Source organism: Phodopus roborovskii, unplaced genomic scaffold (assembly GCF_943737965.1).
Source record: "Phodopus roborovskii unplaced genomic scaffold, PHOROB, whole genome shotgun sequence".
Taxonomy (NCBI): Eukaryota; Metazoa; Chordata; class Mammalia; order Rodentia; family Cricetidae; genus Phodopus; species Phodopus roborovskii.
The window spans coordinates 32,089,869-32,102,491 of record NW_026125052.1 but is presented as its reverse complement, the minus strand read 5'-3'; the positions used below and the strand labels follow the sequence as shown (position 1 = coordinate 32,102,491).

Here is a 12,623-nt window from a genome sequence, read left to right as displayed (position 1 = left end):
AGACTAGGTTTATAAAGCATTTCCTGGGACTGAGGCTGAGGAAACCCACTTGGTGGTGCTCTCTCAGCAGTCTGCAGCAAAGCTTCTGATTGCAGCCAGCAGGGAGACCCCCTGGGGCCGTCTTCAGCCCCGACAGACAGCTGGTCCTTGTCTCTTGCTTCCAGGTGAGTGACCACTCTACAGCTCACTGGGAGGCCACTGAGCATGGGAGCCATGGTCCTCCTCCTAGATGTGCAGGGAGAAATGTATTAAGACTGAGCCCTTGGCCCTCTCCTGAGTCGGTAGACTCTGGCCCAGGGCTGTACCTACCACCACAGAGGTACTGAATGAGCCAGCACAAACTTGTCCCAACTTCCCACACAAACATGCAGAAACATCCTCTGCCATCCAGAGGACAACCACATCCATCTACCTGCAATGCTCCCAGGGCCTAGAGTTCCTGACCCAGCACAGACACACCTATGGCCACAGCTCATAGTAAATGGAAAGGATGGGCATCGGGTACAGTTTGCCTTGGGACGCAGCTTCTCCACCACACAGGTTCCCTGGGATTAAACTGGGGTGATGTCTCACTCCGCACACAGATGCGGTGCTCCCCGTCTCCTTCTGCCTCTGCCAGGGTCTGTGTGGTACAAGGTGGCCACCCCTGGGCAGACGTCCCCAACCTGGGGCTCACTAGCTGTGTGATCTGGACACAGCTGGCTCTCTAGCATCAGCACACTCACTCGGGGGCGTGAACTTGCTTGTTGCTCTGGGATCTTGTGTTACTGTATGGCTGGCTTAGAAGGCTGGCAGGAACTTGCTGAGTGTGATAGGGAGGGCGCATAGCAACGAGCTTCCCACCCATAGATGCGTTACGAGACGAGATGGCCAGAGTCTGTGCCCAGACAGCTCCCCCGACACGGGGCTCAGCCACGCAAGGAGCTTTATCTAATGGGACCACATTGAGAAGATGTACACAGATCTGGCCTCCCCCTCCAGTCCACTAGGGGTACTAACATGAGGTTTAGATTTAAATGGAGGGCCAGAGGTGTGCAAAACTAAGCTGACCTGGTCATTGCCTGGGCTGCAAATCTCTTTCTTGGAGACACGGTGCCCTGGGGAAGCCGTCACCAGCCTTCAGCCCTTGCCTCTCAGCATGAGACTCCTAGGGGAACTCCAGCTCCTTGGGGCGCCTTGTTTCAGTAGCTTGATAGCCAAAGGGAGGGCACAAGTCTCTTAGGACACTGTCAGCCCTGCCAGGATGGCTACAAGTGGGCTGGGACCCTGAGGTCCTTCATGCTGGTTTAGTGCAGAAGCGTCTGGCTCAGGGTGTCAGGGGTATGGGAGGGGGAGGAGCAATCCTGGTATTTCTACTGGCCCTGGGGTATCTCTGCTGCCTGTCCCTGGGCCCCTGGTCTGAGTAAAAAAAATAAAATTAAAAAGAAAAAAGAAAAAAACCATTGAGGTCACCAGCTCTTGCCCAGTAGGTAGAGCCCTCACAACAGCACCGCCCACCAGGCAGAACCAAGCCCCCTGACTACTGGGGGTAGAGTGGGTGTCACGAGGCCTGCTGCACCTTGCTCTGTGGTCATCCCCATCCTTGCAGAGGCTGAGGGACAGTGCCTGGGTGGGGGACAGCACACAGACAGGCAGGAGTTTAGGCCGTGGCCTAAGTACTGAGTCCCTCTCAGCCCACTTGCTTAGAGCTTTTCAGGCTTATTAGGACCCACCTCCCACCCATCCCCCTTCACACCTCCCACCCATCCCCCTTCACACCACCCACCCATCCCCCTTCACACCACCCACCCATCCCCTTCACACCTCCCACCCATCCCCCTTCACACCACCCACCCATCCCCCTTCACACCACCCACCCATCCCCTTCACACCTCCCACCCATCCCCCTTCACACCTCCCACCCATCCCCTTCACACCTCCCACCCATCCCCTTCACACCACCCACCCATCCCCTTCACACCTCCCACCCCACTTCACACCTCCCACCCATCCCCTTCACACCACCCACCCATCCCCTTCACACCTCCCACCCCACTTCACACCTCCCACCCATCCCCTTCCACACCTCCCACCCATCCCCTTCACACCACCCACCCATCCCCTTCACACCTCCCACCCATCCCCTTCACACCACCCACCCATCCCCTTCACACCACCCACCCATCCCCCCTTCACACCACCCACCCATCCCCTTCACACCACCCACCCATCCCCTTCACACCTCCCACCCATCCCCTTCACACCACCCACCCATCCCCTTCACACCTCCCACCCCACTTCACACCTCCCACCCATCCCCCTTCACACCTCCCACCCATCCCCTTCACACCTCCCACCCATCCCCTTCACACCTCCCACCCATCCCCTTCACACCTCTCACCCATCCCCTTCACACCACCCACCACCCCACTTCACACCACCCACCCATTCCCCACTTCACACCTCCCACCCATCCCCATTCACACCTCTCACCCATCCCCTTCACACCTCCCACCACCCCACTTCACACCTCCCACCCATCCCCACCCTCCCATTTATTCTCCACTTCACACCTCGCACCCACCCCCACTTCGCAGCACTGGAGCCCTGGGCCCTCGTGCACTGTTTCTGTCACTCCCCTCCCGAGGGTCCCCTGTAGCAACCTCATCCCCAGCTCCTTCCTCCACTGGCACACCTTGTGCCTCTGGGCCACACTGCACACTATGCACACTATGCAGGGGGCTGTTGCCGGGGATAAGGCCAGCTGTGAGCAGGCTTACACCCTGTCCGTCCCCTAGGGTCAGCCCCTCCTGTTTCCTGGGTCCTCATTGCCAGGAGCCCTCATCCACCTGGCCATGGAGAGGCTGCACACAAAACTGCCCTGTCCTCCACAAGCAGGGCTGAGCGGACGCGGGCTGCTAGGCTGCAGGGGAGAGCTGTTGCCAGCTTCTTTCTGCTGTCCATTCTGCTGCAGGGTTGGGCTCCCAGGCCCGGCAATGGCGCTCCTATGGCTCTTGTCTCTGTGGCTGCTGGTTCCGGGAACGCAAGGTGAGTCATGCCCACTGGGAAACGTCCAAAACAGAGGTCTCCAAGGCCGCTGCACTTCCCTCTGTGGGTCACCCCCTCCTTGCAGAGAACCCACGTGACACCCTGCGAGGTGCCATGTCTCGGAATTCTCTCCATGGGGACCCCCAGGCATCCCAAATAATGGTGGTATGAGGGCCCTCGGGCTCCTCTGGGCCCGGTGAAGCTCAGGTCGTGGAGAAATGCCAAGGTACCTCCATCTCATCGGTGGGCCAAGGAGGAAGTGCGGGGCCTGTGCCATCCTAGAATGGGTGGCCTCGGGGCACCCTGGGGGTGGTCATCCTGCACCCTCAGCTGAACGCCACTCTTTGGCATGGGTGACCCCAGATTCAAGCACCCAGATACTTGCTGAGCTTCTGAGCTCTGGCAGAGAGGGGGGCCCTGGAGAGTGGGGAGTGGGAGCCGCTTGGCTGCCCTGCCTGAGTGCAGACTGTCTGTGGTTCAGCGTTGTCTGCTTTAGGGCAATGCTGTATGTTTTCGGTGCATCTGCTCTCTGCCTGTGTCTAGGGGCCCAGGGGCCACCTGTCCCTTCAGGCCAGCAAGGGGCCACCTCCCCTCCCAGATCTCCCTGGGGGCTGCAGGCTGGGGTGGCTCTTCTGGAGCAAAAGGCCCAGAGCTGAGAGTTAGAAAGGCCATGGCCTCCATGGGGTCCACCCTGACAGAGTGGATAACTTTTCACACCCAGAGAGGGGGCAGAGAAGTGGTTCAACCCCAGGAGGCCACTGCACCCGAGTTGGGGTAGCCTTCACCCAGCAGGACAGCACAGAGCATCGAGGTCCTGGGCAGCGGCGCCCAAACAGGCCAGCCCTCCTCCCAGCTGACCTCCACTTTCCTGACAGGTGCAGGAGATGGGGACATGCGTCTGGTTAATGGAGCCTCAGCCAGTGAGGGCCGCGTGGAGATCTTCTACAGAGGCCAGTGGGGGACAGTGTGTGACAACCTCTGGAACATTTTAGATGCCAACGTGGTTTGCCGGGCCCTGGGCTATGAGAACGCCACTCGGGCGCTGGGCAGAGCTGCCTTCGGGCCAGGTGTGGCTGCCATCCCTCCCACCCCCCTCCGAAGCTGAGGTCCTTACTAATGCCCCTCAAACATCCCTACCGCCTCAGCGAGCGGCCCTATTACAGGACCTGCTCTCTCCAACAAGCGTTCAGTTCTTTCTCCGGTGCAACCCCTGGCCCCCCTTTGTGCCCACAGGAAAGGGACCTGTCATGCTGGACGAGGTGGAGTGTACAGGGACAGAGCGCTCGCTGGCCAATTGCAGCTCCCTGGGCTGGCTGAAGAGTCGCTGCGGGCACGAGAAGGATGCAGGCGTCGTCTGTTCCAACGGTGAGCTGCCCTTTGCCCTCCCAGCACCTGAATGAAGCAGAGGTTGCGTCCAGCCTCTCCCAGCACCCCTGTGTAAACGGAAGTTGAGATCAGAGCTCTGAGTGTGGGATGCATGGAAAGGTCACTTCCTCTAAGAGGGCCCCTCGTGATACCGGGTAAGGGACTGTATCCCAGATACAGGTGGCACCTGGGTGAGGGAGGGTTGGCTCTCTGAAGCCCAGTGTCTTGTAGTTATTACTTGCTCTGACATGTTGCACAACACCCTATTCGCACACACACACCCCTGGGGGTAGCAACATTAAAGCAGTTCTCAATGGCTGTTTGGGGGGGCACTGGTGCCCAAAGCCCTACCTGCCAAACCCTGACCCCGTTCCAACTCTGCACCTCCCGTGTCTGAGGCTCAGTGGGAGCTTTCCTTCCTGGCCCCCGTCTGTGGCTTCCTCCTGGGCTAGCCGTGGGTTCCTGAGTTGGGGAACAAGGGTATTGAATCCCACGAGGTCAGACAAGCTGATGTGGGCTGGCGGCTCAGACTGGACGAGCTGTGCAGGCTTCTAGGAGGGAGGGTAGAGGCCCCTCTGGCTGGAGAAAACTGTGAACAGGAGACTGGAGGAGGAAGCTAAGAGGGTTAAGAAGGTACCGGGGCCTCAGTGTGAGGAGACGTGGGGACCCAGCCCACCCATTCTAAACGTCAAAATCGAGCCAGCCCTTATATGGCCACCGATGACGGGGCATGGGTTCTGGGTTAGGACTTGGGAGGCAGGGAAAAGTGGGGGTGCCCAGAGGCATGCCACAGCCCCTCAAGGACTTGTCCCTTAGGACTGGGATGCCCCGAGTTCTAAGGTGGGGCTGCCATGGAACTCCAACTTCTCAGGCTGTTCACTGGGCGTGGGAGAGCGGCCTGTGCAGCTACTGTTGGGGTTGTAAAGGATGGACATAGACTTAGGGTCAGGGTCTAACCCCTCTCCCTCCCTTCCTATGAGACCTCAAAAACCACCCCAGTAACACGCCTCCTCCCACAAGGCCGCACCTAACCCTTCTTACCCTTTCTAACTCCTGTTCCGTGAAATGCAGAGGGCAGCTGCACTTCCATCCCTCGTCTCCCCCCCCCCAAGCGCTTCTGAGCAAAGCCAGGTACCAGAATGGCTGGTTCACATGAAGAACCTGACTCCCCATGGTTAAGTGGAGCTTGCAGTCAGAGAAAATAGTTCGCAGAATCCAAACCCTCACACAGCAACTCCCTGTCTCTCCCAGAAACAGGAGGCGTCCACATCCTGGACCTCTCCGGAGACCTCCCTGATGCGCTGGGCCAGATCTTTGACAGCCAGCAGGGCTGTGACCTGTTCATCCAGGTGATAGGACAAGGGCATGAGGATCTGACCTTCTGTGCCCACAAGCTGATCCTGAACACCAACCCCGAGGCTCAGGCCCTGTGGAAAGCGGTGGGCCGCAGTGTCATCATGAGAGTGGACGGGGGTTGCTTTCCTGTGGTCAGAGACTTCCTCAGGTAAGCCGAGCCTTCCTTCGGCTGGCTCCAGTGCCGAGTGCCTGGGCTGCGCACCCCCTGCCCCTCTCTACTGCCAGAGCATCCACTGTGCTGGGGTGGGGTGGCAAGGAGGTAGATCTGCCCCTCGCACTCAAACATGCACTTGTGCAACACCCATACACATGCACTTGCATGTTACCTGCACCGGCAGACAAATGACGGCAAGCTCTCCCACCTCAGGTGGAGGCACACATCTGAACGCTTGCTGCACACGTGTGAGCACACACCCACACCCAGATGCTCCCTGTACTTCCATGGAAGCATTGAACACCCGTCCACCATACATCTGAATACTCACTACCTTTGGGCAGGCACGCCCGCACACCGATGTATCCAAATGCTTCCTACACCTGTGTAAACACACGCTCGCTCACGCATCCGAACCTTACTTTTACATGTGCCTGTTTGTCTACATATCTCAGTCACTGTTCTGTGGCTGTGAAGAGACACACAAGACCAAGGCAGCTTGCCAAATACAAGCATTTGACTGGGGCCAGCTCGCAGCTTCAGAGGTTTAGGTCATCACCATGGCGGTGGCAGCGGACCATGCAGCATGGAGCGGTAGCTGAGAGCTTTAAATCCTGATCCACAGGCAGAGAGAGACTGGGCTTGTCACGGGCTTTTGAAACCTCAGCGCCCCCCCCCCGCCCAGTGACACCCCTCCTCCACAGGACCACACCCCTAACCCTTCCAATCCTTTCAAATAGTCCCATTGCCTGGTGACTACATGTTCAAATATGTGAGCCTATGGGGCCATTCAGACCACCCGAGCACCCTTACATACAAGCATCCCACGCACACGGAACTGGTGTGCACACGTGCACGCTCACCCACATTAAGTGCACACGAATACATGCATTTTCACTGTAGAACTCTAAATACTCCAAATCACCATTCACTCGTATAAGAAGGCTTTGGTATGCTGAGGCCATGACTTTAGCATGGAGTACTGGCCTGTAGTTTGCATGTGAGCCACCTGGGAGGGCACATGGAAATGGAGTTCTGGTGGGAACGGGGCAGCAGGGAGCTCCTACAGCAAGACGGGAATGTCGTTCCAGGCTTCCCTTCCCACCCCCAGGGCCCTTAGGAAGGAATGGACCGTAGGTAAGATGCACACGTGACCCTCTATGTCATGTGTCTTAGGGATGGTAGGGTTACAGTGTGAGGTTCCTGTGTGTTTGTCTGTGTGGGGCCCCAGGACGTATGTAGAGGTCAGAGGACAACTTTCAGGAGTAGCTTCTCCCTTTCTACCATGTGGATTCGGGGATCGATCAGGTCATCAGACTTGGTAGCTGCTGAGCATCTGATTGACATCCTCAGCATAGAATTCCTCCTTCCCACATTGTTGGTCTTGCTTAGAGAACGGCAGGGAGCCATGACTTTAAAACTGCCTGGAGGGAGGAGGGGACACGCGTCCCTCTGAGGAGCCTCACAGACTACCCCTGGCTCCGTCAGCTCGGGTGCACGATACTGACACAGGAGAGGAAAGGCCGCAGCCCTCCCGGCCTCTGCCCCAGCTCCCCTCCGACCTCCCTTGTCAAGATTACACAGGCTCCCCACCCAGGAGGACTCTGAGGTTTGCATTTTGAAAACAGTGATTTTTATAACAGAACATTTATTAAAAATTATCCTCGCTCCGTCCTTATGACATGAAGCTTTGCATAACAGAACGTGACATTTATAAGAACAATACTGGCAATTAAACCCAGATAAGAACTATTTGCTCCCAGCCTAGTGAGCAAACCTGGCGGGGGGCCTGTGTCCTCCTGGTGAATTCTGTGTCTAAGACACCGTGGAGGGAGGGGCGGATGCCATCCCTGCCTTCCCAAACCCCCTGCCTGCCCCACCCAGCTGTGGCCCCAGGTCTGGGCTCCTGTTCTCTCTTTCTCCCTCACCCTCCCCCTCCCTCTCCCAACCCCTCTCTGGTTTCCCTCTGAGGACACACACACACTCACACTCACACTCACACATGCACACACTCACACACACTCACACACTCACACACACTCACACACATACACTCACACACACTCTCACACTCTCTCACACTCAGTCACACATACTCACACACTCACACTCACACACACACTCACACACACTCTCACACTCACAACACTCACACACTCACACTCACAGTCACACACACACTCACACACACTCACACACTCTCTCACACTCACAGTCACACATACTCACACACTCACACACACTCACACACACTCACACACTCTCACACACACTCACACACTCACAACACTCACACACTCACACTCTCACACACATATACACACTCACACACATACACACGCTCACACTCACACTCTCACACATGCACACACTCACACTCACAACACTCACACACTCACACACTCACACTCTCACACATGCACACACTCACACACTCACACACACATGCACACACTCACACACTCACACACTCACACTCTCACACATGCACACACTCAGACACACATAGCAGCCTCCTAGGTCCCTCCCGCTCGCTGTCACTATTTGATGCTGGCTTTGGGCCTTTCTTTGCATATGTGTGGTTTTTACTTGAAAAAGCTGAGCAGGGCTTGGAGACCCACTCTGGTTTTTGGAAACTGAGACTGGGCCCTGATGAGGGGGGCGTGGGAGGGACATGGAGACAGAGAGGCACTCATAAGAACCCTGGTGCATCCCGGCCTCCCTTGGCACTTAGAAATAACCGCCGGCAGTCCGAGGGACCACTCTGGTGTGGGATGAAGATTAGAAACTGGTGACAATCCTTCCTGGTCACCCTCCTTCAACAGCAGGGGGAGGTTGGTGGCAGCATCTACTGTCCCATGCCCTCCCTGTGAGGTGATCTTAGGAAGGGTCCACTTCGGGCTGTGTGAGTCAGCCCAGAGGAGAGACTTGCCATCCCAACCTCTGGGGAGCCGTGAAGTCAGTGGCAGGGACCCTCGCATAAAGAGGGGGGACGTCACTCTGGACTTGGTAGGCTCAGACCCTCACGTGGCTCCTAGTCCCAGGGAAGCAGAAATAAGGTGACCAAAGAGCCATTGTCACCTGACAGGGAGGTACCCATAGGGACCTCAGCAGGGTCCCATGTCCAGGCCTCTGCCGTCCAAGGCTCACAGTGACACCAGAGCGACCAGGAGATGTTGGTGGGAACCCTCAGGTGAAGACGTTTACAGAGGAGGAAGAAAGTAGTGGCTGTGTCATTCACGGCCAGCAACTGTCCACCCCGTGGCCTGACGCCCCAAAGTTGCTGTCCGTTGGTGTGGGGACGAGATGATTGAGGCCACCCGTGGCAGCACCCTGGCGTGAGGTCGGTGGTGTAGGTGTAATAGGTAGCTGTGTGGGAAAGTACGCCAGACAAACTCCCCCGCTGTCCTGCTGTCTGTCAGGGCAGGGTTCAGATTCCTAACCCCACCCCCACCCCCAGGTACTTTTACTCCCGAAGAATCGAGGTCTCCACGTCTTCTGTCAAGTGCCTGCACAAGCTAGCCTCTGCCTACGGGGCCATACAGCTGCAAGAGTACTGCGGACGGCTCTTCGCCACCCTCCTGCCCCAGGACCCCACGTTCCACACGTCCCTGGAGCTCTATGCGTATGCGCAGGCCACCAGAGACTCTGTGCTGGAGGACCTGTGTGTGCAGTTCCTGGCCTGGAACTTTGAGTCTCTGACGAAGGCTGAGGCCTGGCCAAGCGTCCCCATCACCTTGCTCCAGGCTCTCCTCCCCAGGAGTGAGCTGGCCGTGTCCAGCGAGGGGGACTTGCTGAAGGCGGTAGATCAGTGGAACACAGAGAGCGGCGGCGCCTCCCAGGAGGGGGTAGAGAGCCTACTGGAACAGGTCCGCTTCCCCATGATGCTGCCCCGGGAGCTGTTTGAGCTGCAGTTCAACCTGTCCTTGTACCAGGCTCACCAGGCACTGTTCCAAAGGAAGACCCTAGAGGCCCTGGAGTTCCACACTGTGCCCCTCCCAGTACTGGCCAAGTACAGAGGCCTGAACCTCACCCAGGACAGCTACAAGCCCCGGCTTTACACCTCCTCAACCTGGAGTGCCTTTGTGACAGACCGTTCCTCAAGGTCACAGGGTGTGCAAGTGTATGGGTACAAGCAGTACCGCTCACGTGGCTATGATTCAAGAGGCCGGTACGACCCCTACCTGTCCTTCCAGACCCCACAGCACCCCAGCTTTCTCTTCAAGGACAAGCTGACCTCCTGGTCGGCCTCCTACCTCCCCACTGTCCAGAGCTGCTGGGACTATGGCTTCTCCTGCACCTCTGACGAGCTCCCTGTGCTGGGCCTCACCACGTCCAGCTACTCCGACCCTACTATTGGCTATGAAAACAAGGCGCTGATGTTCTGTGGAGGGCACAGTGTGGTCGATGTCACCAACTTTGCAGGGTGTAAGGCTCCTATCCCCAGTGCCCTGGATACCAACAGTTCCAAGATTTCTTCCCTCTTCCCCTGCACCTCGGGGGCCTTCAGCAGCTTCCGAGTGGTCATCCGCCCCTTCTACCTGATTAACTCCACTGACCTGGTCTAGCTGGTCCATCTCAGTGTTGGGGACTCAGACACCATGTGTCCCCCACTCTCAGCAATCTGCCTCCAGATTTCTGCCAGCATCCACTGTCTCTCTGAGCTTGAAGTTTTACTGGGTTTCAGCCAGCATTCTCTCCGGCGCTGAGAAGCCCCAGGGCTCCATTACAGGCACAAGCAGGTTCTATGAGCCTGTGGGTAGCTCAGTCTGTCTCCATCACTAATCTGAAATCATTAAAGTCACTTGCTTCTCACCATGCTGGCTCGTTCATGCAGGAGGTGCTGCTGTCTTCCTCCAGTGTTCGGAGGGCAGTGTACTGGCTGCTGGGGGACAGGGAAGGTGGGCAGTAACGAGCCCACAGCCCAGCCCTGGCCCAGGGCCCCCTCAGAGGACAGAGTGGGATGTAGCCATGGGTAGCAAGCCGGAGTAGGAGCATCCCTGAGAAGAGCCTGCAGGCTGGGACTCAGGTGCTAAGGAACAACAGCGGGAGACAGGCGGGCACCTGCAGGAGAGGGAAGAGGCAAAGTGAGCAGCAATTCCTCCAGAAAGCTTTGAACCTGTGCCAGGCCACAGCGGCAGAGACACCCAGCATCTGTAAGGAGGAAAAAACGTGGGTAGACTCCACGTGCATCAGTAGATGCTCCGTCGGTCAAAGCAGGGGATGAGGGACCAGGAGTCAGGCAGAAGAGGGTGACCTGCGGGGCCTGGGTTGGCTTCAGTGCTTTGGGGACATCCTGTGAGGGTGTCTCATTTGGGTCCTGGGCAGTGGATGCCTCCCCAACTCCTTTATGACTAAAGTGTGTGTGTGTGCGTGCATATGTGTGCATATGTATCTGTGTGTACATGTGTACATATGTGTGTACATATGTATATATGCATGTGTGTGCATGCATATGTGTGTGCATATGTATCTTGTGTGTGTGTGCATGTATGTGTGTGCATGCACATGTGTGTGCATATGTATCTGTGTGTACATGTGTACATATGTATATATGCGTGTGTGCGTGCATGTGTGTGTGCATATGTATCTTGCGTGTGTGTGTGTGTGTGTGTGCACATGTGTATGCCCACTTGTGAAAGTAGAGGTTACCCCCAGGTCTCATTTCTCTAGAGGTCACTAGAAACGAAAGGAAAGAAAGAGTCTCAAGACAGATTGACAGCATTGGATTGGCTTTGTGTGAGCCAATTACTGTGGGATGACACAGTCTAGTGTGGGCTGCACCATTACCTGGGGGAAGGATCCTTACTGGTATGTAGGAGTGAGAAGAAACTGGGCTGAGGATGAGCAACTGAGCAAGCGAGTATGCCTGCACTCATTTCTCCTGGATGTGACCAGCTGCGCATTCCTACTGGATGTCGACTTGATTAGCGTGGAACTGTGGACCACAATGAGCCCCTTCTCCTCTGAGCTGTCTTCTTGTCACAGCCACAGAAATGGAGCTGAAACTGCTGTGCAGAACTTGCCCGGTGCTCCCCCTGGTGCTCCCCCTGGTGCTCCCCCAGTGCTCCCCCGGTGCTCCCTCGGCGCTCCCCCTGGTGCTCCCCCTGGTGCTCCCCCTGGTGCTCCCCCTGGTGCTCCCCCCGGTGCTCCCTCTGGCGCTCCCCCTGGTGCTCCCCCTGGCGCTCCCCCGGTGCTCTCCTCGGTGCTCCCCCTGCGCCGTCTGGCTCTTGTTGCCCTCCCATGATCCCATCACTCATGCTGATGTCAACACTGTTTTAGCTTCCACCACCCTGGTGGGTGTGCGCTTATCAGCCATCCCTCCACCACTGAGACAAAACGCCTTGATCGAGTCAGCTTAGGGGAGAGAGGGTTGATTCGCTAGCACTTTCACCTGACCCAAAGCCTCCCCGCTGTCCATTCATTACAAACCCTTCACGGATTGGCACCCTCGGGATGCAGCCTTCCCATAACCCGACAGCTCGGCTCGAGAACAGGGGCTTCCGGGGGCCAGCTTTAGGTTCAAGTGTTGACAGTAACTTGGAAGTGACTATCCCCCATCTGCCCCTCATCTCCCTCCACCTATAAACCCACCTTGCTTAACACATGGGACTTCCCCGTCTGCTTTATACATTGAAATATTTCTGGCTCCAGAACTCCAAACTAAAGCCAATTAAGACGCTTATATAATTGTTGGGATGTGTCCCTTTGTCCCCAGAGA

At 57.0% G+C, this 12,623-nt stretch overlaps 1 protein-coding gene across 1 annotated transcript; it reads left to right on the top strand.

Moving 5' to 3' along the window:
• Positions 1-62: 62 nt before the first annotated feature.
• Lgals3bp (galectin 3 binding protein) lies at positions 63-10,715 on the top strand. The gene is made up of 6 exons (XM_051181481.1): positions 63-164; positions 2,954-3,027; positions 3,903-4,094; positions 4,261-4,392; positions 5,644-5,896; positions 9,363-10,715. Exons 2-6 carry the CDS (start codon positions 2,976-2,978, stop codon positions 10,468-10,470), a joined length of 1,737 nt encoding a protein of 578 aa, XP_051037438.1. The 5' UTR covers positions 63-164; positions 2,954-2,975; the 3' UTR covers positions 10,471-10,715.
• Positions 10,716-12,623: the final 1,908 nt, after the last annotated feature.